Raw genomic sequence first — 25007 nt, 5'->3', positions numbered from 1 at the left:
AATAGAATGTAACTTTAATTAGAGTATTCTTAATATAGTGTATGATCATGTGTACCAATTGTTGCTGTGTGTGTTGTAGCGTGTCCTTTATTATCCGATCAATCACGCTGGTACGAGTGGTTCTTACCAGTTATCGAACCTTCAGTCCTTCGTCACGACATTGTTGGTGCTGTTAGCCAGGAGTACTGTGTCTGCTGCTCTTCCCTCCGTTCAAACCTCAGTCGCAGAAGTCGTGGTACGGTGGCAATTTATTTTTAACGGTACCCGCTAAGGTAAGCCACGTCTACTATTAGAACTGTTATTGTTTTAGCGGGATCAATGGAGGAGCAGACTCGGTTACAAGCTTCACGGAGTGGGTACAAGGGACACGTGACTCGACTGTTTAACAAGATCGACGAACTGGTTAGTGGCGAATTCGACGATTACGCAACAACGTCATTGAACAACGCTATTGAGCAACTCACCAAGAAATTGGAGAAGATCACGAAAATTGATGATCGTTTATTAGAATTATCAAAGGATGCAACTGAATTAGAAACAGCAGTGTTAGAGGCAGAAGAGCTACATGATGAAATCTCAGAAAAGATTGCCAGAGCTAAAAGGTTCAATGAGTTAAAAAATAGTGCAAAACAGCCAAGCAGAGATTCACCATCAGTCAGTCATGAAGTCTCACCGAGTCCCCAACTTTCAGCAGAATCACAACAGAACAGTGATCACTTGGATAGTCATCAACACATTCAACATGTGAGTGAACCCACAAGTATAAGTGATCTACAATTAAATACTAGCCAAACACATTCCAGTACAGTCCACGTTAGCGCAAGTGTGTCACAGTTAGACAGTGTAGCTACAACAATTGTAGACCATACTATGTCATCAGCCCCATTGACAAACACAGTTTTTTCACATTCAGGCACATCATTACCGCCTCTAATGCACTTACACCCACCACCGTTGATATCAGCCGCTTCATACACATACGCTCCTAGTATACAGCAAAGGCCAGTGAAGTTATCAGTGCCTGATGTTGGTAGTCTGTACACCTCATCAATGAATCATTTGGGAACATTTCCAGCATCAGTGGGTTACCAACAGTCTGCCACCATCCAACAGTTATCATTGGCCAACAGCTACAGTTTACCTGTAGCCAGCAGTTATAGTTTGCCAGCTACCAACTATCACAGCACCCAACAGTTTGCCAGTAGCCATTTACCTAAACTTTCCCTACCGACATTTTCGGGTGACCCTCTCACATGGCAAGCCTTCTGGGACTCGTTCTTTGCAGCAATCCATTCCAACCCTAGTTTAAGCGGAATACAGAAGTTCAACTACCTCAAGGCTCAATTACAGGGAGATGCTGCTAGAGCAATTGAGGGTCTTCCTCTTTCAGAACTGAATTATAGACACTCAATTTCTCTCCTTCAAGATCGTTTTGGCCAAACCCACAAGTTAATTGATGCTCACATGAAATCTCTCATGACTATGGCTTCTCCTACTAACAGCTTGGCAAGCTTGCGCATGTTTTATGACTCCATAGAAAGTCACATAGGCAAGGCTGAACACTCTTATGGTGACCTGCTAGTACCTATTATCATGGGTAAACTTACTCCTGAAGTGAGACGGAATCTAGCAAGAGAACATTCAAAACACAATGGATTCTTACAGATTTAATGGCAGCTCTTCAGAAGGAGATCCGAGTTCTCGAATGTGGACTGCATGATTCATACAATGCAGCTTCCAAGATGTCTACTACAGCGGCCTTTCAAGTTGGAGCTAGAGACAATCGTTCCACAACTTCTAGTAAGAAGAAAGCACCAGTATGTGCATTCTGCAAGGGGCCACATTCTTCACATTCCTGTGAAAGTGTAATTGATCATCAGAAACGTGTAGATATTGTCAAGAGAGATAACCTCTGTTTCAACTGTTTGGCACACCACAAGGTGTCACAATGTCAGTCCAGGTTTAGATGTAAAAAATGCAAGAAGAAGCATCACACCACATTGTGCAACAATAAACCACCATCTACTGAATCATTACCTGATAATGTGACTGATAGTAAACCACAAACTTCTTCAGCAGATGTTGCAGGGCTTCTCACTCCAATCTCTCCTTGTGTCACACCCAAGTCAGTTACTACATGCTTTCTCAAGACTGCAGTAGCTCCTATCATTGCTGGACACACCAAGACTAGTGCAAACATTCTTTTTGATGAGGGTGCTCAGCGTTCATTCATATCCAGAGAGATGGTTAATGAATTGGGCACATCACTGACCTCCACAGCAGACATTTCTTTGGCTTCGTTTGGCAATGCATCTAGAACTCACCAGAAGCTTGGTGTTGTGACAGTAGAGATACAGACTTTGAGTGGAGAACTGATCCCAATATCAGTACTTGTCGTACCAACAATTGCTGCGCCAATTCAGAACGTTGTCCCACTTTCTGTTAGCACAATGCCACATCTGCAAGGACTCAAGCTGGCCCATCCAGTCACATCCAACAATAACTTCACCATTTCATTATTGATTGGAACTGACTACTACTGGAAGCTTGTTCAGGACACAATAATCAGAGGAGATGGGCCCACAGCTCAGGAGTCAAAGCTCAGCTATCTACTATCAGGACCGTTACCACATTGTCTCTCACAGTCAGCAGCTTCTATTTTACTACAGATAACATCCTCAGTGACACCCGAAGAACCCAACCTAGAGAAGTTTTGGTCTGTTGAATCCATTGGGACAAATGCTCATACATCATCTACCGATTTATCCTTTCTCCGTACCTATCAGCAGTTCGCAATCACTCAAACTCCTGAGGGTGTCTACATAGCAAGATTCCCATGGAAGGAAGACAAACCCTATCTACCTTCTAACTTTAACATCTGTAAGAAAAGAACAATTGCCTTAGTTAACAAGCTCAAGCAAACACCAGAACTCTTGTCCATCTATGATAACATCATCAAAGACCAACAACAGAGAGGCTTCATCGAAACAGTGACTGACCATGACGCTACTGAGAACACACACTATCTACCTCACCGACCAGTCAAGAAGGATTCTGTCACTACACCCATACGAATCGTGTATGACTGTAGCTGCCGGGGAAATGGAAACTCAACCAGTCTCAATGATTGCCTGACAGTAACACCTCCATTTCTAAACAACTTGTGTTCTACATTGTTACGTTTTCGCAGCCATGCCTTTGCCCTTTCAACCAACATTGAAAAGGCTTTTCTTCATGTCCAGTTACATTCAGATGATAGGAATTTCACAAGATTTATTTGGCCATCAAGTACAGATGATTCAGCAGCAAACTTCCTCACTTATCGCTTTGCTGTTGTCCCCTTTGGATCATCCAGTTCACCATTTAAGCTCGCTGCAGTACTTGATCTACACCTCAGTAAGGTTGCCTCACCTGTTGCACTTGACATGAAAGACAATATTTACGTTGACAACATCTTATCTGGCTGCAACACAGAAGAAGAGATACTAAATTACTACAAACACTCTCGTGAACTAATGAGTCAAGCAAACTTCAACCTCCGGTCATGTTCATCTAACAGTCATCAGCTCCAGGCAGTCACAGCAAGAGAAAAAACCAGTGACCCTAAGCCAACTGTGGGGCTTCTAGGTCTTCAGTGGAATACAATTACAGACACTGTATCACTTGCTCCAAAGCAACTTCCACCCACTAACACTTCTTTTATCATAAAGAGAGATGTCCTACAGACCTCCTCACAGATATACGATCCGCTAGGATGGGTAACACCTGTGACTGTCAGAGCCAAAATTTTGCTTCAGCAAGTATGGCAGACTAAGCTGACATGGGACGAACCTCTTCCCAAAGAGATTACTGACACTTGGCTCACCATTCTACCAGATCTGATGAAACTGTCACAATTTACAGTTCCAAGAACATATTTCTCAACATCAGACACATCAACTTTCCACCTGTATGCCTTCGCTGATGCCAGCACTAAAGCCTACGGTGCTGTAGTTTACATTTGTCGAAACCAAGAGACTTCATTAGTCATGTCCAAGAGTCGAGTTGCGCCAATCAAGACCATCACTCTTCCTAAGCTAGAACTGATGGCAGCTGTCATGGCTACTAGATTAGTGCAATTTGTTGTATCTTCACTTCATTTCCAGTCTAATGATCAATCCAACCATATCCACCTGTGGACTGACAGCCAGATTGCTCTCCACTGGATATATAAGCAGCATAACCCCAAACCCTTTATCTCACACCGTGTAGCAGAGATTGTTAGAGCCTTACCAGCCAACTCATGGTCATATGTACCATCTAGTGATAATCCTGCTGATTTGTTGACGAGAGGGATCCCCGCTGAACAGCTTTTCTCATCGCTGCTATGGCTACTCAGACCCAGCTGGCTACAATGTAGTCAGGACTGGCCACAGTGGACTCCAACCAACACTTTTCTACAGTTAGCTGAAGAGGAAGATGAACATGGAAGCACACCACCAGCTACTCAGACCAGTGAAGATGTTACAGGTATCCATACTGTCATTGACATTACTCGTTTTAGCACTATTGATAAGTTAGTAGCTGTCACTGCATACGTCCTTAGGTATGTTCGAAATACTCATACACAACAGCCACGAGTAATTGGACCACTAAGTGCAGTCGAACGGAATGCTGCCATGAAGGAATGGATATCCAGTAGTCAGACTTCCAACTACCCAGTTGAATTGAATTATTTGTGGAAGAAGCAGAATTCATGCCCCAACCTTGTCAGGCAACTTAGACTGTACTTGGATGAAAACAACTCCTGAGATGCAGTGGCAGAATCCACAATGCTCCGGTCAGTGATGCTACTAAATTTCCCGTGCTACTACCTTCCAAACACCGCTTGACAGATCTAATCATTGAAGACACTCATAGGAAGCTCCACCATGGGGGTGTAGCTATCACTGTAACCACCTTACGAGAAGTTTATTGGATCCCCTCTATCAGACAGTGAGTAAGAAGTGTCCTTAGAAGATGTGTCACATGTGCCAAGACATCGGGAAAAGCGTATAGAACTCCTGATCCACCACCATTACCCAAGATACGTGTTGGAGAACCAAGACCATTTACTGTCACAGGGGTGGACTTCACTGGGGCACTCTATGTCAATTAAGGAGTCCAATGGTGAGCAGAAAGCATACATCTGCCTTTTCACGTGTGCAAGCACTAGGGCAATTCATTTGGAGATTTTGACATCTATCCGCAGAAACATTTCTGTTAGCCTTTCGACAATTTGCCGGTCGCAGATCTATTCCTTCAGTCATGCTCTCAGATAACGCTTCCACTTATCTTGCTGCCGCGGAGGAATTGAAGATATTGTTCGAGTCTGATGTCATCAAAGAAGTATTGGGACGCCAAGGTGTTGATTGGCAATTCATACCAAAACGTGCTCCGTGGTATGGGGGATTTTGGGAGTGGTTGATAGGGTTGACAAAGCAGGCCATCAGAAAGACTCTTGGTAGAACATTCATCTCTCTTGATCAGCTACAAACTGTAATGATAGAGATTGAGAGTATGCTTAATGACAGACCCCTTACCTATGTGAACTCTGATCTACAAGATCCTCAGCCGTTGACACCCTCTCACTTGCTATATGGCAGAAGGATTCAACAAGTTCCTCATCTCCTCAATGACCCAGAAGAACTGACTGACCCGACGTTTATGTATGGTACAGACCTTAGGAACAGAGTGAACAAGCTCGCACAGTTAATGGAACACTTTTCATCACATTGGAAGAGAGAATACTTGACTTCCTTGAGAGAATTTTACAAGACATCAAAATGAAGCAGTAAACAACTGATTAGAACAGGAGATGTTGTGATAGTTCATGAGGATAATAAGTCAAGACTTCATTGGAGATTAGCTGTAGTGGAAGACCTTATCAAGGGGAATGATGGTCAAGTACGTGCTGCACACATCAGAACAAGTAACCACAAGACAACGCGATCTGTTGCCAAGTTATTCCCATTGGAAGTGCACAGTGAAGCTACTCCAGAAGAAGCTGATCAGTCTAGTACTAGCACTGAATCCCAACAGAGTACAGCTGCTACTGAAACAGTTCGTGTGCGTACAATGAGAGCTGCTGCCGCAAGAGCACTCCAGAGAATGAAGGAGTGGAATGGAGCACTTGGCCAGCCCCCGGAGAATGTAGTGAACGACTGAGACCTTTAATAGAATGTAACTTTAATTAGAGTATTCTTAATATAGTGTAAGATCACGTGTACCAATTGTTGCTGTGCGTGTTGTAGCGTGTCCTTTATAGAGGTGTACCGATAATCGGATCGGCTATAATATCGGCCACCAATATGGTAATTTTTACCAATATCGGTATCGGTACAGAACAGCAGGAGGACCGATATCGCTACCGATATTTATACACTAGCAATAGTTTGTACATAAACGGATTGTGCATTGGTTTTCTACATTATTCATGTGGCTCTTTAGTGCCAGTGGCTTATTATTCACTTTGAAACAAGTGCTACGCTACGAGAAGCCATATAAATACACGCGATTCTACTGTCTGTCGGTTGCTGGAAAGCTTATCACAGTCTACTTTATAAATGAAGCAATTATAGAGTACCTTGTAATAAAAATAAGGGTCACAGGATAACCAAGGAAACTTGCTGTACCAGCTTTCTCACAAACCATTAGTAATGCAGAAATATCCGTATAAGGCTTCATGGGAGTATACATAAAAATGTTTGTGGGTGCCTAATTGTCTGGATTGCACAATAGAAACCCAAGCTGTATACCACCACAGGCAGAGTATAGCAATGAATACATGCACATGTTGTTGTAGGGTAGGTAAATGTACACTTTTAACTATAATGCAAATATCGGATCAATTATTGGTTATCGGCTTCTTTTGGTGACATCAATATCAGATATCGGTACATGCAAAAAAACCACATCGGTACACCTCTAGTCCTTTATTATCCGATCAATCACGCTGGTACGAGTGGTTCTTACCAGTTATCGAACCTTCAGTCTGTCGTCACGACATAAACAGTGTTGGGAGTAACGCGTTAGTATATGTAATAGGATGGATGGCTGTGGTATTCGGGATTAATAGTGCGAGAATTATAAACAGGAAGGAGTAAAATAGTGTGAGATGAAGCCGAGCACTATTTCCTTCCTGTTTACAATGCGAGAACTATTAATCCCGAATACCACAGCCATCCGTCCTATTGCAAATTAATCCGACAACCATAGCAACTGTTACTAAGCAACCAAAATTCAAAAATAACTACTGCAAAAGACCAATCACACTTAGCAACCGTTGCTATGGTCTCAAAGGAGTTTACCTTAGCAATGGTTACCTAGCAACCGTTGCTAAGCAACCATATTGTGTTATACCTTGGGACATCTATCACTATGGTAACTATAGTTGTCAAGTTGGACATTTACTTCTAATAGAAACACACCACACTATTCTAGCCAATCAAATTAGTATTACAGATTTTTGTCAAGGGAACTTGACAAACAAGTGTAATACTAATTCTATTGGCTAATCGCTTGACGTATTTCAATATAATATGTCAAGCTGCTATTGAGAGTATTATACAGTAACACATTCAGTTGTTGGATTATTTATGTAACGCGTTATATAATAGTTATACGGGCACAATGTGGAGTCTATGAAATTTATAAACCCGAAGGCCCGGGCTGTAGCGCACGAGCGAAGCGAGGGCGCTACTAAGGGCCTGAGGGTTTATAAATTTCATAGACTCCACATTGTGCCCGTATAACTGCTTTAGACTCTATTTCACATTACACTCAGATCACTTACCTCATCCATGGCTGTTTCTGCTGTAGGCTCGGCAAAAGCGGCTGGTTTTCTTACGATAATACTAGCGCCATGGCAACTATGCGTCCTCACGTGACTAAATAATTGCGCTCGTTAAATCACTGCACGTGAACAACGCATAGCGATTGGACAAATCCGATTTTGAGCATATGTCATATTGTGCTTAAAGGCGTGGAGTATATTAGAAAACAAGGTGGAGTATATGAGATTTATTACCCACCCAAAACAGCCTAAATAGAGTCTAAGTAATATTATTATTTTTGTGGTAACAAAGTAATATAACAAAATACGCTATAAAAACAGGTAATATAATGCAAGTTACTTTACTTACTAATGTAACGCGTTACCTAAGTAGTATAGTTACTGTAACGAGTCTAATATTATTACTACAAGTAACGAAGTTACTAATCTCGTTAGTTATCCTCTGAGTAACGCCTAGCCACAACGAAGTAACGAAGCCTACTGAATGAAGCTTATTTACCAGCTTCTTACTTATAACCAAGATTTGTATATTGTCCAACAACGCAATCATGTCACGTGATAACGTGGTAGTTTCACACGTGACAGCTTTATTTTATGGGTAATATGTAACTGTAACTAAATAGTTCAGTTGCAAGTAATATGTAATATGTAACTAGTTACTTTTACAAAGTAACTTGCCCAACACTGTGCACAGGTGTTACAGGTGTACTACATGTGATTTATTTGTTTTAACCACCATGATCAGCCTGTTACAAAATACATGATATGTGCCATCATGCATGTTACTGTGTGCTCACTATACAAGCTAGACGATAACATTGTCAGCCATTCCCCAATGTAAATACTATGTAAGACATTCAGGACTCTCAACTTATAATCTGGGCCAGCCACCCACTATGGTTTATTTCTGGATCAGTTCCTGTACTCATACACAATATGAAGCAAGTGTAGCAATACTTTGAAAAGAATAAAAAAGGCTTAGCAGCTAATTGGTACATATTTGCTACTTTTTTGCTGTTGGAAACTTTGTCAGTCATGGTTGAAGAAACAGTAAATGTGATGAGTGTCCACTAGTGGTATTTGCAGCTTTGTAATACTGATACCATTTCCAGTATTGGTACACCCGAGGGGTCACTAACTCACGAAAAAGGGGTACGGATTTCAAAATCTTGAACAAATTTCTCAAGATTTCACGGATTTCAAAAAATCGAACGAGAGCTGCAAAATTTGATTTCAAAATTACAGGTTAGTGTAGAGTGATAAGTTCTGAAATCACCAAAAAATAGTGGGAGAAAGAAACAGAAGTTCAGCAGGCGTGCAGGAGCAAAGCCTCACAAAATTGAGAGGAATTGCGAAGCCATATAAAACCATGAGTAAAGCCAAGGCATAACTATTAAATGAAACCCTACAAAACTAGGAGCAACTTGCAGCTGAAGCCCTATAAACCAGGAAAAACGCCAATCATTCAGGATAAATCCCGTGCAAAACCAGGAGCAACTGTCTGGCAAAGTTCTATCTGGTGTGAAACCCACAAAACCAGGAGCATCTGTATGCTTAAGTTGCTTTTGTAGTTGGTGTGTTGCTAAGTTTATGAAGTTTGTGTTGTTAAGTAAGTTTGTAGTTTGCTAAGTAAATCCGAAGCGGAGTGGATCATCGGATTTCATTCTTACTTATGTGCAGGAGCAGTTTGCATGGCTTCTTTGCCCCAGCTCCTGGTTTTGTTTGGTTTCCACAACTCGCTTAATACAAATCCGAAGCGAAGCGGAACAATAGATTTAATTCTTACTTTTGAACAGTTAGCATGGATTCTCTCCTGCATGGTTTTGTGCGGCTTCTTTCCCACAGCTCCTGGTTTTGTTTGGCTTCCACAACTCGCTTAATACAATTCCAAAACGGAGCGGGATATTGGATTTCATTCTTACTTTTGAGCAGTTAGCATGGATTCTCTCCTGGTTTAGTGTGGCTTCTTCCCACAACTCCTGGTTTTGTTTGGCTTCCACAACTCGCTTAATACAAATCCGAAACGGAGCGGGATATCGGATTTCATTCTTACTTTTGAGCAGTTAGCATGGATTCTCTCCTGGTTTAGTGTGGCTTCTTCCCACAACTCCTGGTTTTGTTTGGCTTCCACAACTCGCTTAATACAAATCCGAGACGGAGCGGAACATTGGATTTCATTCTTACTTTTGAACAGTTAGCATGGATTCTCTCCTGGTTTTGTATTGCTTCTTCCCACAACTCCTGGTTTTGTTTGGCTTCCACAACTCGCTTAATACAAATCCGAAACGGAGCGGAACATCGGATTTCATTCTTACTTTTGAACAGTTTGCATGGATTCTATAGATCTCCTGGTTTTGTACGGCTTCTTTCCCACAGCTCCTGGTTTTGTGTGGCTTCCACAACTTGATTAATACAAATCCAAAGCGAAGCGGAACATCGGATTTCATTCTTACTGTAGCATGCAGTTGAGTGTAAGCTATGGTACCAGAACGAGTATAGAATCAGAATCACAATAACAACATAAGATTTCATATTTCAGGCAGGATTTCACTGAAGGTGTACGAGATTTCGAATCAGTTGGTGACCCCTCGGGTACACCTCAAATTGATATAGTGGTCACTTACAGTGGAACCATTTTTAGCAAACGCTACAATCAAAATTAAGAACTAAATAGAAAGCCTCCCGCTTACCAGGACAACAAATTTGACTCCACCAAATTCTTGGTCTTGTCGAGGGTCTTGTACATATCTGAGGTTCCACTGTACCACCTTTTTATAGTGACCATGTCAAGTAGAGGTCTCAAACATAGCCAAAGTGTACTCCATGACTTAAGACTGGGAATATTGTTCAATTTGTTTGGTCTAAAACAAATTGAACAATATGTACTCAAATCACTCTTCCCAGTAAATAAGGAAGAGTGATGCAATCCATTATATTGTACCTCTTAAGTTTAATCTGACAGCTCTTTCTCCTCTTCACTGGCCACCACTTCAGTTTCAATACCTACAGGTTCCTCCTCATTCTGCATATATATTCATTTCAAATTTATCTTTGAGTATCACAACAGTGTCCTCAGTTTCCTCATTGTTGTTAGTGTATGTATCAACTCTCCAGTAGGAAAATTGTCAATGTTTTCCTTCAGAATAACTGTGCCTTATCAACTAATACATCTTCGATGACTTTATTGATTATAATGTCAGATGACAATACACAATAGCATTGATTGCCGTCCTCAACACTGTCTGTCTCTACAGCAGTATCCACATGACTGGTAGCTGGGATATTGTCTGCCTCAAGCACAGGAGACAATGGCTTCTTATCACAGAACTTGACACTTGGCAATGCCAAGTGTATAAACAAAACTGACTGTTCAGTGTCAAGTTCTGTGGTAATATATAGTGGAATAAAGATAAAAAATAAACTTAGTTGTTGTGAAACAGTCAACATTGAAAGTGTAGATGTAAAGGTTGAATCTGGCAAGTTCTAGAACTTTCTTCAGAATTGTGTATAAATAGATAGTGTAGCATGTACATTTTCCTGGTGTTATTGTACTCCTGGTGTGCTGTTGTTATTTTGCTGTTGCTGCTGTATTTTTTACTGCTGTTGATTAAAGAGATTCTTAATCAGATAGACTGTGCATAGTTTCTCTGGAAATAGATTTGGGCTCATTATCGTGATCTTTACACCATATAGTCAACAACTTGGTTGTCACTAGTCTAGATTGTGATACAGGGTATCAATCTCAGTGTTTGATCTGATGATGTCATGTGCTCACTAATAGGAATATCTTCAACAACAACTGAACCAATATTGTGTTGCTTAGGTGATGTTTCTGGCAGCTAGCTGTTCACCAGATGTATCATACTGAAGGGTGGAGTAGTTACAGATTTTGTAATCTGGTTTTGTTTATTTTCCTTACTGTGACAGTTGTGCAACATATGCCTGAGGTGATTTCTTTTCAAACAACTGTGTTGATCGTGAAGTTCAAGTAAGTTTTTGTCCCATTTGTAACACCTAACTAACTGGATCAACGTCACTAGAAAAATGAATGACAGAGAAAATCACAACATTGGTTGCTATCTACAAATGTTATGAACTCTTAGTACTATGTATGGCACATAATTTTTTCATACCAAAGTCATGATATTCATTTTTGACTACACAACACAGTACATGCATACAAAACACTACATGGATGTAGCTACATGTCAAAAATGACTTCTGACCAGCAGTCCAGTTAGTAGATACTTCAATGCTTCCCTCATTTCTTGGTCTCTCAAGAAGGCATGTACTGGCTGTATGGATACATATAATACATGTACACATATACAGTGAATCATACATCATAAAGAAATACCACGCACTATATTCATCAGCTAACAACCAATGCTTAGTGAAAACACTGAAATTCCTCAGGGGCAGAATTGTACTGCTCTTCTTGCAGATGTGGATTCCTTTGGAATTCCGTGACTTTACTTTCCTCAAATTGTCATAGAGTACTGTACACCACATGTTGCACACATCAGTGTCAGTTATGCACCTGCAAATTCAATGTACATGCAGGGTAATATCTGAAAAGACCACTGGCACAACAAAATAAGTCATGATCTGTAGTCTAGGAGTGCAAATTGCAAAAGCTCATCTTGTCACTGGCTAAATCACTACAAGGAGAGTTCAGTAGAGCTATTATACAAACAGATTACTTTGTACAGAGAGTTCAGCTACATAACATGTACAATTAAGTCACACTGCATGTAATGTAATAAGTAACCCTACAGAACTTTACTGAGTTATGTGATGATACTGCATTTGGCAAATTATAGAAAATAGTTTACTTTTGTAAGTGAACATGTAAGCCATAAAGGCCCTTGCTAATGGTAAGAGCTGGCACTTGCAACTATAAAAGAAGTAATATCCAGACTGGTAATATCTATACCAAAACATGTAGCCAAGTTGTGGAAAAAGGGCGTGGCCCCCAAAATAATCCAGGGTGAAAAAGTTGTGAAATCAAACCCAGCCCTAGAAATAGTTACCTAAGATGACATCCTCTCTCTAGCATCTTCATATCTGTGTGCAGCCACATCATGCAGTGTTAGCTAACTTGTGACATTTCACAGTTTGCTATTCGTTTTGAAAACATCAACTCTAACTATTTCTTTTCTTAAACTATACTCTTGTTTATTAAGCAGCTCTATAATATAGAAATTATATAACACCAAAGTGACTCGTGCACAAAAAAGGTTGCCCCTGCAGCTATTATAGTAATAGACTAAATACCGGGCTCCTAGATAACAAAAATTCTTTGTATCATAGCGTAATTTCACTTTTTTTATTATTTATTTATTTTCAGCCAGATAGTGAGAACTGAATTGAAGGCTGGGCACATCAGCTGAGCTGCCTGCCCAGCAGTAGTAATAAATAATTAAATAAATAATAAGGCTGCATTCAATGACTTCATCCACCTCCACTTGGCATTGCTATGGCTTCACCTTAGCTTCTCAGTTCAAAATTTCATCTTCACCTTCATGAGTGGATGCATGGTCGCTGGAACTCAGTGAAGTTGTGTTCATGATCAGTAGAGAACCACCCTTTTGATACACAGGAGAGTTATGATTATCATGTATTAATCAGGTGAATATATAATAATGCAGACATGGCATGTAGCCGAGAGCACCACCACGTACGTAGGCCTACATATAGCTAGCTATTCAATCATCAGTATAGCACTTGCCTTTCCAGGTGCTAGCTGTTAACATGCACACCGCACACGACTCTGAGTCACTTGACGCCGGTCCATGACCGCGGCAGCTTTATTAGCATCAAGGCCATGCAAACACTGAGTGCTAATTTTTCAATATAGCACGAGCAAGTAAGGCAATGCTTTCAATCATTATCGAATTTTCAGTCCTGATGGGGCCGGGAACCAGGAGATATAGCTATAGGTGAGTAAACCTGCAAGGTGTAACCTGCCATACCCTAGGGGAGCGGGCTTGAGCATCGTACATATGTACAGTACGATAGTACTGTATATTAGGGATCATAGAGGTTTGGGTATTTCTGGCCAAAAATGTCCCTCAAAACTTGAACCAGCTTCACAATACCATCCTGGTGCCTTGGCAGTATTGGTTTGGTATAACTAAGCCCAAAAGTGCCTTCAGTACGACCCTAAATGCTTCCAATGGATTGCTACAAAATTTTAAATTTCTACTGACTGACTAGCTAACTGCCTGCCTGCCTGATGCCTTCAGACAAGCATAATTAGATAAAGCTATGTCTACGGGCTTGATTTTTTCACTGTTCGACATCACTTCATCCCGAGATGTGCCTTTTGGCATACCGCAGTACATACAATGCATGCATCATGGACTTACCTTTGTCCTCCTTTGTGTCTTATTTCTTTTTGCTGATCACAGCCTAAGGTGTCGATCTGTGGTAGCACAATGCCTTCCCTATGTGGGAATCGTCCGTATTTTCTGTGGTGACTTGATTGATTGCAGAGGCACTTCTCCTACTGTTCTTCGTTGTGCTATGAAATGGGCTGACCACTTTCACTTTCCAGTGAGTAATTGATAGTTGGGGTATATGAATAGTCCGCGTTTTACGTGGTGACTGGATTGGTTGCAGAGGTGCTTCTCTTTGTCTGTAGCACTGTGTAACAGGCTGAACATACGTAGCTGAAAGCGCCACTTCACTAATTGATATTTGGGGAACACGTTCAGTTGAAAACATTACCTCTGGTGCCATCCTTTCTTTTGATGTGGTATGTGCGGTTTTACCAGCATTATAATGTTGCAAAAAAGTATACGAATAAAATTAAGAAACTTAAGTTCGATTAGGGATCATAGAAAAAGAAGTTGGGAAACAAGGGAGGTCAACTACACCTGCAGATATACTAGTAGACATTTAATCCCTAATTCAATCATGGTAGGTAGACTGAATTAAGGATTAAATGTCCACTAGTATATCTGCAGGTGTAGGCAACCTCCCTTGTTTCCCTGTTGTTTTTTTCTACGATCCCCAATTGAACTTAAAATTCTTTATACTTGTAATGATATTCACAATAACCGCATCCTGCTACAGAACATAACCTCACTTATGAATATGATTTAAAAAGATTGTCAAGTGCGGTACGAAGCTACAGACAATGCAAAGAAATCCCAAAGAAATCTTATCAATTTTGAAAATGCTGTAATCTAATTGGTAGCTATACTGTATCTATTCTTGCAGTTCACACCCAGAGGTCTCAGATCCGGTTATAGTCTGGTGTGGCTGCCCCTTCACTATAGCTAAGTGAAGGGGTGGCCGCATCAGGAACGAGGGTAGTCCAGACCACTCAGTTTTTTTCCCACGGTATTTATCAATTGGAAATTGTTGCAGGCGCTCATAATTTCCTATCAATAAGTGCCGCTAAGTGGTCTGGCCACATGAGACTCTGGCTATGTCAAACTAAGTAAAACCTGGCTGGAGAACGGGAGATCACGTGAATTCAATTCACTTGTTGCATGTAGGTGAGGAAAGAGCATGCTAGTTTCATCCTTGCAGATCCATTCTCCATCGAGGTGGTGTTCATAGATTATAAGCACCCTCACCAAAAGGTGTTTATTCTCTAATTGATAAGTGCCACCCAGGAGAATGGGTGACTAGGCCTAGGGGCATGCTAAGACTGAGTTACTCTATAGCAGTCAGCAGTCAGTGTGGTAACTTTAAAAGTCACTAGGATCTAAAGCACCCAGAATGGAGTTTCTTTAGACTGCTCTAGATAACTTTAAAAGGTGCTTGATGGCTGCATTCAGCCACTAGTCCTCCTTGATGTGGTAAGAAAAACAGTGATGAGGGCGGGGATGAGAAACCACAAATCATGACTGAAGACAACCAATCTCATTACTATTAGTCACATTTTATTATAATTATAACAATAAGTATGTAGTTTAGCTATTAACATATAAGTAGTCGTAATACATGTTCTTGTAGCTAATTGTAATGTAAGTTGTACACTTCTCTGGCTGTGGGCAACTTGTACCCACAGAACTATATTGCAGACTATTCTGCATTAAAAAGCAAATTAATTAATTAAGTTTATGTGGCCTTAGGAGGATTTTTCAAAAGACGGTTTCCAGATTTGGTATACTGTGTAGTTATATAGTCCAATACAGGGGCCCATGAGGTCTAGAGAGATACAGCTGGAGGGCCTGGGGTTGCAGCTTCTTCCATGCAGCTGACAGATTTTGAGCATTAAATTTATATATGATTTTATAGTTCATGAAAGCTTCATTCTTTTAAGTCTATTATGGCTTATGGCTTGTCAGTTATCAGTATAGTAGTGATTCAAATGCATACCAAATGAAAATGGAAAACTCAAGATCTAGCTGCGTATATTAAATTTGAAGTATTGTTCTTTAAATTTGCTTATAGTCTTACACATTCATGTTCTACTTTGAAACATCATTCTCTGTTATGGATTTTCAGGCATTTTCTATTAGAGTAGCTTTGACTGAACATAGTTGACTGCAAGTGTTAGGTTATCCATACTTCACTGAACTGTTCTTGTCTTTTCTGTACCTCTGTTTGTGTTTCTGCTGCAAGCCCAAATGTTTGAATTCATATAGGGAAAATTACTCTTCCCTATATGGCCCTGGCAATCAAGCATCAGCTACACACTACTGAATGGAAGTTCTATCACCAATACTCTAATAGATCAGTCAGCAGAAAATATGGCCACTTCAACAGTGATAGATAACTAGATATCGTGGTGGTGTAAGTTTGTGATCATATGGCAGAGCAAATGAATAGTAAATGACTGCTGTCATATAGAGTATGCAATTTGAGTGGTTATTAAATAGAGTACAAATTGATCAACGAATTAATTCATTAATTAGTGTCTTGAGGCTTTAAAGATAGAATGCAAGTAGTATATTCTTAGTGGAATTATAACGTGGCATGACTGCAAAGTCTCTGAGCTGCAGGGTGAGTGTCACACGAGTCCAAAGTCAACTCAAGACCTTCATGATCTATGATATTAATGCATCTATACATGTGGTTACACCTGCTGACTATGAAGAGATGCTGAGTAGTCATCGGTGTCTTTGTTTGTGTGCGTAGTGTGTGTGTGTGTGCATGCATCCATGTGTGCGTCCTTGTGAATGTGTGGGGTTTGTGTCACATAGTGATTGAAGATTCAGGTGAGATATGGTACAGCCCCCTGCAAATTACTAGTCATGCATGCACTGACTCATAGATATCACCTGAACACACACACACACACACACACACACACACACACACACACACACACACACACACACACACACACACACACACACACACACACACACACACACACACACACACACAAAAGCAAAGCCTTCGGCTACCATGCTGGCTACAAGTGAAGTAGCACTGGGACACCTGTGCACTACTGTATGTGTGCGTGTGCGTGTGTGTGTGTGTGCGTGTGTGTGTGCGTGTGTGTGTGTGTGTGCTACCTCCGCGTGGATGGGGATGTGCAATGTCATCTGACGGCTAAAATACTCTTGCAAGTTTGGAGCTTGTTTGTTAAGCCCAGGATATCAATTGATGGCGTCACTGGACATTTGCCATTTTTGTGCCTCTGCTGAAGTGTTGCAAGCCTCACAGGGTAGTTTCCAGCATATACAGAGCAAGAACAGCTGTTTTAACAGCTAGCACATGAAATGTGTGCTCCATGGTGGCCTTGTTGATATTGATAGTCATAGCCAAAGAGATGAAGATTTGAAGATTGATCAGATTGTACTTGGGCTGATGAGTGTCAGTAGGGGTTTTACAGGAGACGAAGTGGTTTGGAGGTAATGTTTACGAAGTCATGGGAAGTATGGTGCCGACTAACACCAGCTGAAGGAGTGGCAGTATGAAGAGGAGAGGGGGTTGCATTGGTTCTAATGGGTCCTGCTTTAGCTGCCTGGAAACATTGGGGGGGAAGCAATGGAGGGCATGGAGCGTCAGCACTTTTGGAGTTTAGTAGCTGTGCCAGGCGGGTGCATGTGATCTCCTGTTATGCTCCCACTAGAGCTACTTCTTGTGAGGAGAAGGACGACTTTTTTAACCAGCTTAATGCATTTATGCTATCAATACCAGCAGGAGAGCATTACATCATCCTTGGCGATTTCAATTCTCACATTGGTTCCAGGATTGATAGAAATGATGATGATGATGTTAGTGATAATGGAGTGGAGTATTGGGCTTTCTATTATGTCATCAGGCTACAATTTATAACTCTTGAGAAGAAAGATGCACAAAATGGACTTGGCAAACATCCTAAGTCGAAGAAATGGTACTGTATAGACTTTATTGTTGTGAACCAACGGCACAGGCAGTATTGCATTGATATGACTGTTCAGAGGAGAGCATTTTGTAACACTGACTACCATCTTGTGTGTGCAAAGTTTTGTTTTGTAAAGACACATCATCGTAATATTTCTAGGAGAAGCCATTAAGTGAAGAGGTACAATGTTGGAAAATCGAATTGTCAAGATTTTACTTCTGGTTGTTATTTGGAGACTGTAGTTCAAAGATTCAATGATTCATGGTCAGAGGGTGGAATATTAGAAGAGAAGTGGCAAGTTGTGAGGGATACTCTAACTTCTGCAGCCAATGATGTGTTGGGCTTTTCCTCACATCGACATTTAATGACTCATTAGAACATCTACAACCATTACTGACTCATCGGAATGCGGCTTACAATAAAAGGATCAATACATGCAAACATGAGGATCTTATTGCATTTAAAAAGGCTAGAGGGGAGGAAAAGTGAACAGTTAAAGAAGCAAAGAACAGATGGTTTCAAGAGAAGGCAGCTACAGTTGAGCAAGGACAGTTTTGGGGGGAAGCAAGTTTGGAATTGCATAAGGGATATGCAACGTGGTAGAAGGCTGGGTACCATCTATAGAGTTGTAACTATACATGATGAGAATAATGTTTCATGTGTCAGTACAGCATCTCAGTATCAGCATTGGAGACACCACTTCACTAAAGTGTTGAATGTTGCTAGCCAGTATGATGAAAGTGAGTTGGATTTAGTAAGGCACCGTGAGATAGACCCCTCTCTTATGCATCTTCCTTGTGAACATGATGTGCAGTTGGCATTATCCCAAGTTAAGAGTGGCAAAGTCAGGTATTCTGCCTGAGATGGTGAAGATCAGTCAAACAAGTTGTGACTTTGTGTACATGCTCTTGAAGCTTGTGCAGGCCACTTGGAAAGAGAAACGTGTACCACAGAAGGCAGGATGCTATTCTCGTTCCCATCCCTAAGTAGGGTAACCTTCATTGTTGTGACAATTGACAAGGGATTGCTTTGCTCGATGTTGTTGGAAAATTAGTTGGCAGAATTGTGCAAAACCATTTACAGAAGCTTGCAGAACAATTACTACCGGAATCCCGTGTGGTTTCCGAAGAGGACGAAGCTGTATAGACATGATCTTTATGGTGAGACAGCTGGCTGAGAAGGCGATAGAACATAATTCTAAACAGTACTTTGTTTTTGTGGATTTGTGTAAAGCGTATGATTCTGTCCCACGTGCAGCACTGTGGGTGACACTGGAGAAGTTGGGAGTACCTAAAGAGATGGTTGATCTGGTTAAGTCATTTCATGATGATACAAAGGGTGAATTGTTGGAGGAAATTGAAGTTATAGACAAGGATGCGCAATGGCTTCTACTTTGTTTAACATCTATGCTAGTGTTGTTGCTGAACAGTGGCTAAGCAGGATAGAGTCACTAGATGGTGTAGGTACTTTAGTTGTTAATAAGCAGGATGTTTTGTTGTTCTGGAGGTCTACCAGTCACTCTAATGAGACTATGCTTTATAAGGGTGAGTTTGCTGATGATGTGGTGTTTCTTGCTCGCTCGAGAGAAGCTGCATGTGCTGCTGTAAAGGTGCATGTAGAAGTAGCAAGTTCCCTTGGTTTGACAGTTAGTTTTCCTAAGACTATATAAGTTCATAGCAGTTGGTTCTTCAGTGACTGTGGATGAGCAGCAGCCCCTTGCTGTTGGAGACGTTTAATTGAGTGGGTTGATCAGTTTCCATATCTAGGATCAGTGATTGTAGAGGAGGGAAATATTGATGCAGATGTTGATAAGAGGATAGCCAATGTCTCGAAGGCCTTTGGTGCAATACATTGAACTGTTTTTACTTACCATCAATTGTCCATCAAAACTTAACATCATGTGTATCAGGCTTGTGTACTATCCACCCTTTTGTATGGCAGTGAATGTTGGACACCACTTCATTGTCATTTGAAGCGATTAGATGGCTTTCATCACAGGTACATCAAAAAGATTTTGGGTATTACTAACAGACAACAATGGCAGGAGCACATCTCATCAGCCACAATAAGAAGACGATGGGGAGATGTAAAGACTATAGCCACCAAGTTGAGAAGACATCGATTAGAGTGGCTGGGACATGTGGCGAGAATGAATGATCATCATTTATGAGTTTGTTTGTTTGTTTGGGTGGCTACCTCAAGTGCGGCCATTTCAAGGACCCAAGAGAAGATGGAGAGATGTGTTGGAAGTTAGATTTGCAATCTCTTGGCATCAATGATGGCTGTTGGTATGATAGAGCAAGGGATAGGAAGCAGTAGCGACAACTACATCTTCAATCTGTAGATGATGATGAACAGGAATACCTATGTGCAGCTCCTGTGCAGTATGCAATATGTCAGAGGTATTTTCGGACTGAGGGTGGTAAGGCTCGTCACAAGTGTACTGCAGAACAACAGCTACCTATAGAGGAACAGTCTGGTGTAGTTTAATGTCAGAGATGTGAGTGCTGGTTCAGGAGTAGAGGAGGATTAGCTGTACATAAATGTGAGACAAGTGAACATTCTACACAAGCCAGTTTTCCCCCTGTACAATCTGTTCTTTGTAATGATTGTGGCAGAAGTTTTAGGAGGCCTGGAGATCTGAAGACACAAGTGTTTAACAGAATGAACTAAGCCCATCTCTGAGCAGCATGGAGCTGTTCAATGCCAACATTGTCATTGATGGATGAAGAGTGCTGGGGCCTGAAAGTCCACCTAAAGAAGTGTGTTCCACCAGTGTGACAACAAGTCCTTGCTTCCTCCGCTGTGGTGGAGGACCATGTGACCCGAACAGGCAGTGTCAAGACAATGACAATGTGTGTGTGTGTGTGTGTGTGTGTGTGTGTGTGTGTGTGTGTGTGTGTGTGTGTGTGTGTGTGTGTGTGTGTGTGTGTGTGTGTGTGTGTGTGTGTGTGTGTGTGTGTGTGAGAGAGAGAGAGAGGGTCCATGCTGTCTCATTGTGGGCCTGGTAACAACCACTTGTTGGTGGCATGGTTAATGGTAGCATACTTGTCTCTGGTCACATGGTGCAGCTTATTGTGTTGGTCTTGCAAGGTACCTTATTCACACAATCCATGTATTTATATTTATATATATCTGAAGATAGAGCTACAGTGGGGTATACTGAACAATATCTGGATCACTGGATCTAGGCTCATGCTGCTTCCTATAAATTCAAAGCAACTAGCTAATCAGTCACACACAAAAAATTTGGTATTAAAAAAAACCAATGGATAACTGTTTGTTCCTATAGTAATAGGATTTAGCTACTAATGGGTCTATTTTACTATAATATTGTCAATCCAACCAGTGTGTGTGGATTAACATCACAAGTGATTGTGTGGTAACTACCTCTTGCATACTGATTTTTTGGTACATGGGTGGAAGTGCTACTTTCCGCTGAGTTATAATGATGTTGAGATATTTACCGTCCATTTTAAGCATCATAGTTGGTCTAACTATTTTGATAGTTTGCTACTGGTATTATGCTGCTCCTTCTTCGCTGCCATCAATCCAGGGACACCACCACACTGGTAAGTAAAAGTACTTTTTGTTTATGTGTATTTACTTTTTGTGAATATACATATGTGTATAGTTATAGTAGTCGTGTATTTCCTTGCAAAACATTATATCAAGATACATAGTATGGTGTGTTGTGCAGCCAAGAAACTGATCAATATTTCACGGATCAAGGATCAATCAATTAACCATACCCCCTGGGACACAGCTATATGTATAGCCTGCACATAGCTACAGACATGAATCTTTTATCCTTGAAAGATGTAGACCTCCATATACATTACATATGGGATTGTTTGCAAATCCATGAAAGTTTTATTTTTACATTGCTCAACCTTGGAAATATCGTTCCTCGAAATATTAGGTGACTGGTCTATTATAGTATCTTGATAAAAGAGAACTTTCAGTTTAAGAGAGTTCATGCATGTCCCCTCTATAGACCCTTCCCCGAGAGATGAATGTAAGTATTTTTTTAAATTAGCTGTACTGTATGCTGTTACTCATTCACTTTAGTGCTTCCAAACTTGGCATGATGGATAGTTCCTGCTGAACCTTAGGAATCTAAATGTCAAAGGATGGTTTCCTTAGAAAACCCCCTCCTTATGCCCTGCAGGACCTTTACAATCCTTCTCGACACAAAAGCATTGCACTCCCATGCAGTTAATAACAAGCCTAAACGCCTGGCACTATGTTTGGTTGCATTAGTTATATACATCATATAGGATTATGACACATGTGACTAACCTCCTCTGAGAGTTCTCATGGTCAGAAAGATTTAACACCTCTGGCAACTGTGACATGTTTTACTACTATGAAAGGAGTTACCATCACACTCTTGTGACACTCCCTTCAGTGTAATGATTGCTCCCCATGGGTACATGTTAAGTCTTCCTGGTTATGAGAAATTTTTTCGGAGCATGGTTACTTGTTTTTATTGTACTAGTTGATTTCCTTTTATGTACATGTAGATGAGTGTCAACATTATCATTGTGACAACTTCAGTAAATCAAACTATTGTAAACGTTCTGCTGTCTGGGATGACTACAAGAAACTGCACAAACAAGTGGTGACCCAACAAAGAGAAGGAAGGTTCTTAAAGTATATCTGTAATTTCCGATGTGGTGGTTATGGAAACAGAATACAAGGAATAACAGTGGCACTTATGCTTGCTATTCTTAGTAACAGAACTCTATTAATAGATATGAAATATCCATTTGATATTAATATATTACTACATCCCAATGCTATTCAGTGGAACTACACAAATCCTAAGGTCTCCATTAGTAAGTTTTATTATGTGTTAGACTGGGATCATCTCAAGACTAAATGGCCAAGACTTAGTACATCACTTCTGAGTGAAAGTATAGACATGATCAAGTTGCAAACCAACCTGGGATTGTATTGGTACTATAAAGTGTTCAGCGATCACTGGACTACATTATTTCATGATGTGTTAGGTATAAGCCAAAATAACATTATACTCTCTTATGGTTGTGTCTCTCGGTATTTGTTCACATATGATAAGAGAGTTACTGATGCAATAGATAAAGAAATGCAAGAACTTCAACTAACTCCTGGAAAGTATGTGTCAGCTCATACACTATCGATCTCAATCAATTGCTGGTGATGAACACCTGAAACATCTCCGTAATCCTATGCCATACTTTGACTGTGCTGTTTCAGTATTATATAAACTGCAAAATCACTCAAATATTTCTAAGATATATTTCATATCTGACTCAACTGCAGCAGATACAATGGCAAATATCAATTACAGTGATCAAATTATTACCAGTCATGTCAACAAAGTGCACATTGACCGAGCTGACTTGCTAGACTTGTCAATGGATTCTCTTATAGATGGACTTATTGGAGTACTGGTCAACATTGAGGTGGCGGCAAAAGGTGCAGTTTTCATAAGATCTGGCAGTACTATGGCAGATTTGATAGAAAGCGTCGGACAATTTTCAAACTGTGCAGTAATTAGGGGTGATATGTTGACATGACTACATAGCAGATTATTAATTCTGATTGATAGCAGAACAAGCATTTATTATCTTGAATCATCCACCTCTCTTGTATAACAGTATATATACCACTTTGACACCTCAGATCAAAGGAAAGCCAGTGCATATATATCACATATTGCACTGGCTCAAAATGCTAACGAGATCTACGTACCATAAACAAAGCATAAGGCAGTGCATATATCTAGTTAACTCAAGACATTACACACATGCAGTATCTCACCCAGAAATCAGATTTCTGTTAAATTATGTTTTTATGTCTCTTCTCTTATACAGGAAACCAAGTAAGCTGTGATTTTGTGGGATTGAATTTTGCCAAACAAGATGTGATTGTGGGATGGAATTTAGTAACATGCATTAAATAAGTCAGTTGTTATGCTGTTATGTATATTGGTAATGTAGGTGTTGATCAAATAATTAAATCACTTTATTACTGTATTTACAATAATAACCATAAAACTACTGTTGGTGCACTAAAATTCCATCCCACAATCACATCAAAATTCAATCCCACAATCACAGCTTACTTGGTTTCCTATATAAGAGAAGATACTGTCAAAAACCTATTTGGTGTGCAATGGCTGAGTGTGTCAAAGTAGAGCCTATTAGTTATACACGGTCACTCATGCTTTGTCTGATATATACACACTTGCCCTTGGGCCTGCAGCCCTCGGGAAAGTGTGTATATGTTAAATGTTTAATATGTGTGTGCTGCTACTAGGAGCTGGAAGCCGCACAGCAATTGCCATGATTCTTGTTCAACTTGGCTATTGATATATAGTTTACAATTTTTCCATTGAAATTTTATTATGCTTTTCTCAGTGGCCACACCAAACAGCCTAGTTATATGATTCCTAAACTCTTGATACAGATCAATAATTATAACAAACCACAATCATACAAGATTTAAAAAGTTATAAATTATGCAAGTTGAGAAATCATTTTACAAATGTTAATGCATGATTATTACAAAATCATGTGATTGTGTTCTCTTATGATACTGAGATTTAAGTAATTAAAACATTAATATCTAGAACTTTCTGCATTAGGCCACTTATTGTTGATTTAAATGTTTCAGATCAGAAAGTTAGCCTAAACCAATGTGTTCATTATTCATTACAATCTTACATGCACCTGACTGTTTTATTAGATCTTCATAATCTAGCTGGTTTGACAGCTATTATTCCGAGAAATAATTTTGAAACCACAAATTGTTTAAGCTATGATGGTTAGACAGACTTCCTATTTGTAAGTGTAACCATTAATTGCTTTTCTAAACTAAAAGTTGTGTAACTTAAAATGTTCTACTGTG

The 25007-nt window shown here is 40.3% G+C and overlaps 3 protein-coding genes and 1 long non-coding RNA gene across 5 annotated transcripts; all 4 read left to right on the top strand.

Annotated features, from left to right (window-relative positions):
* The first annotated feature begins 166 nt into the window (after positions 1–166).
* On the top strand, positions 167–1671 carry LOC136242247 (uncharacterized). The gene is made up of 2 exons (XM_066033662.1): positions 167–272; positions 311–1671. The coding sequence occupies exon 2, from the start codon at positions 319–321 to the stop codon at positions 1669–1671; it is 1353 nt and encodes a 450-aa protein (XP_065889734.1). The 5' UTR covers positions 167–272; positions 311–318.
* LOC136242246 (uncharacterized) lies at positions 1671–4790 on the top strand. Its single transcript, XM_066033661.1, has one exon. It carries the CDS (start codon positions 1671–1673, stop codon positions 4788–4790), a length of 3120 nt encoding a protein of 1039 aa, XP_065889733.1.
* Positions 4791–5126: 336 nt separating this feature from the next.
* On the top strand, positions 5127–6186 carry LOC136242244 (uncharacterized). Its single transcript, XM_066033660.1, has 3 exons — positions 5127–5148; positions 5231–5692; positions 5849–6186. The coding sequence occupies exons 1-3, from the start codon at positions 5127–5129 to the stop codon at positions 6184–6186; spliced, it is 822 nt and encodes a 273-aa protein (XP_065889732.1).
* A 7122-nt stretch (positions 6187–13308) lies between these two features.
* Positions 13309–23731, top strand: LOC136243064 (uncharacterized). Of its 2 annotated transcripts, XR_010694738.1 has the most exons (3): positions 13309–13444; positions 21460–21682; positions 22637–23731. It is a non-coding gene; the product is annotated as an uncharacterized lncRNA (long non-coding RNA). The 2 variants fall into 2 exon arrangements; XR_010694737.1 differs by lacking the exon at positions 13309–13444 and having other exon boundaries at positions 14811–21682.
* The last annotated feature ends 1276 nt before the right edge of the window (positions 23732–25007 follow it).

This window comes from Dysidea avara, chromosome 13 (genome assembly GCF_963678975.1).
Source record: "Dysidea avara chromosome 13, odDysAvar1.4, whole genome shotgun sequence".
In the NCBI taxonomy this organism is placed as follows: Eukaryota; Metazoa; Porifera; class Demospongiae; order Dictyoceratida; family Dysideidae; genus Dysidea; species Dysidea avara.
This window is presented reverse-complemented; position numbering and strand designations above follow the sequence as displayed.

Bases quoted from the DNA above. Each gene is read 5' to 3' on its own strand.
- LOC136242247 (XM_066033662.1), top strand. From the start codon at position 319: ATGGAGGAGCAGACTCGGTTACAAGCTTCACGGAGTGGGTACAAGGGA.
- LOC136242246 (XM_066033661.1), top strand. From the start codon at position 1,671: ATGGCAGCTCTTCAGAAGGAGATCCGAGTTCTCGAATGTGGACTGCAT.
- LOC136242244 (XM_066033660.1), top strand. From the start codon at position 5,127: ATGTCAATTAAGGAGTCCAATG. The intron at 5,149-5,230 runs GTGAGCAGAAAG...ATCTATCCGCAG, and splicing joins GTCAATTAAGGAGTCCAATG to AAACATTTCTGTTAGCCTTT. The intron at 5,693-5,848 runs GTACAGACCTTA...ATGTTGTGATAG, and splicing joins TGACCCGACGTTTATGTATG to TTCATGAGGATAATAAGTCA.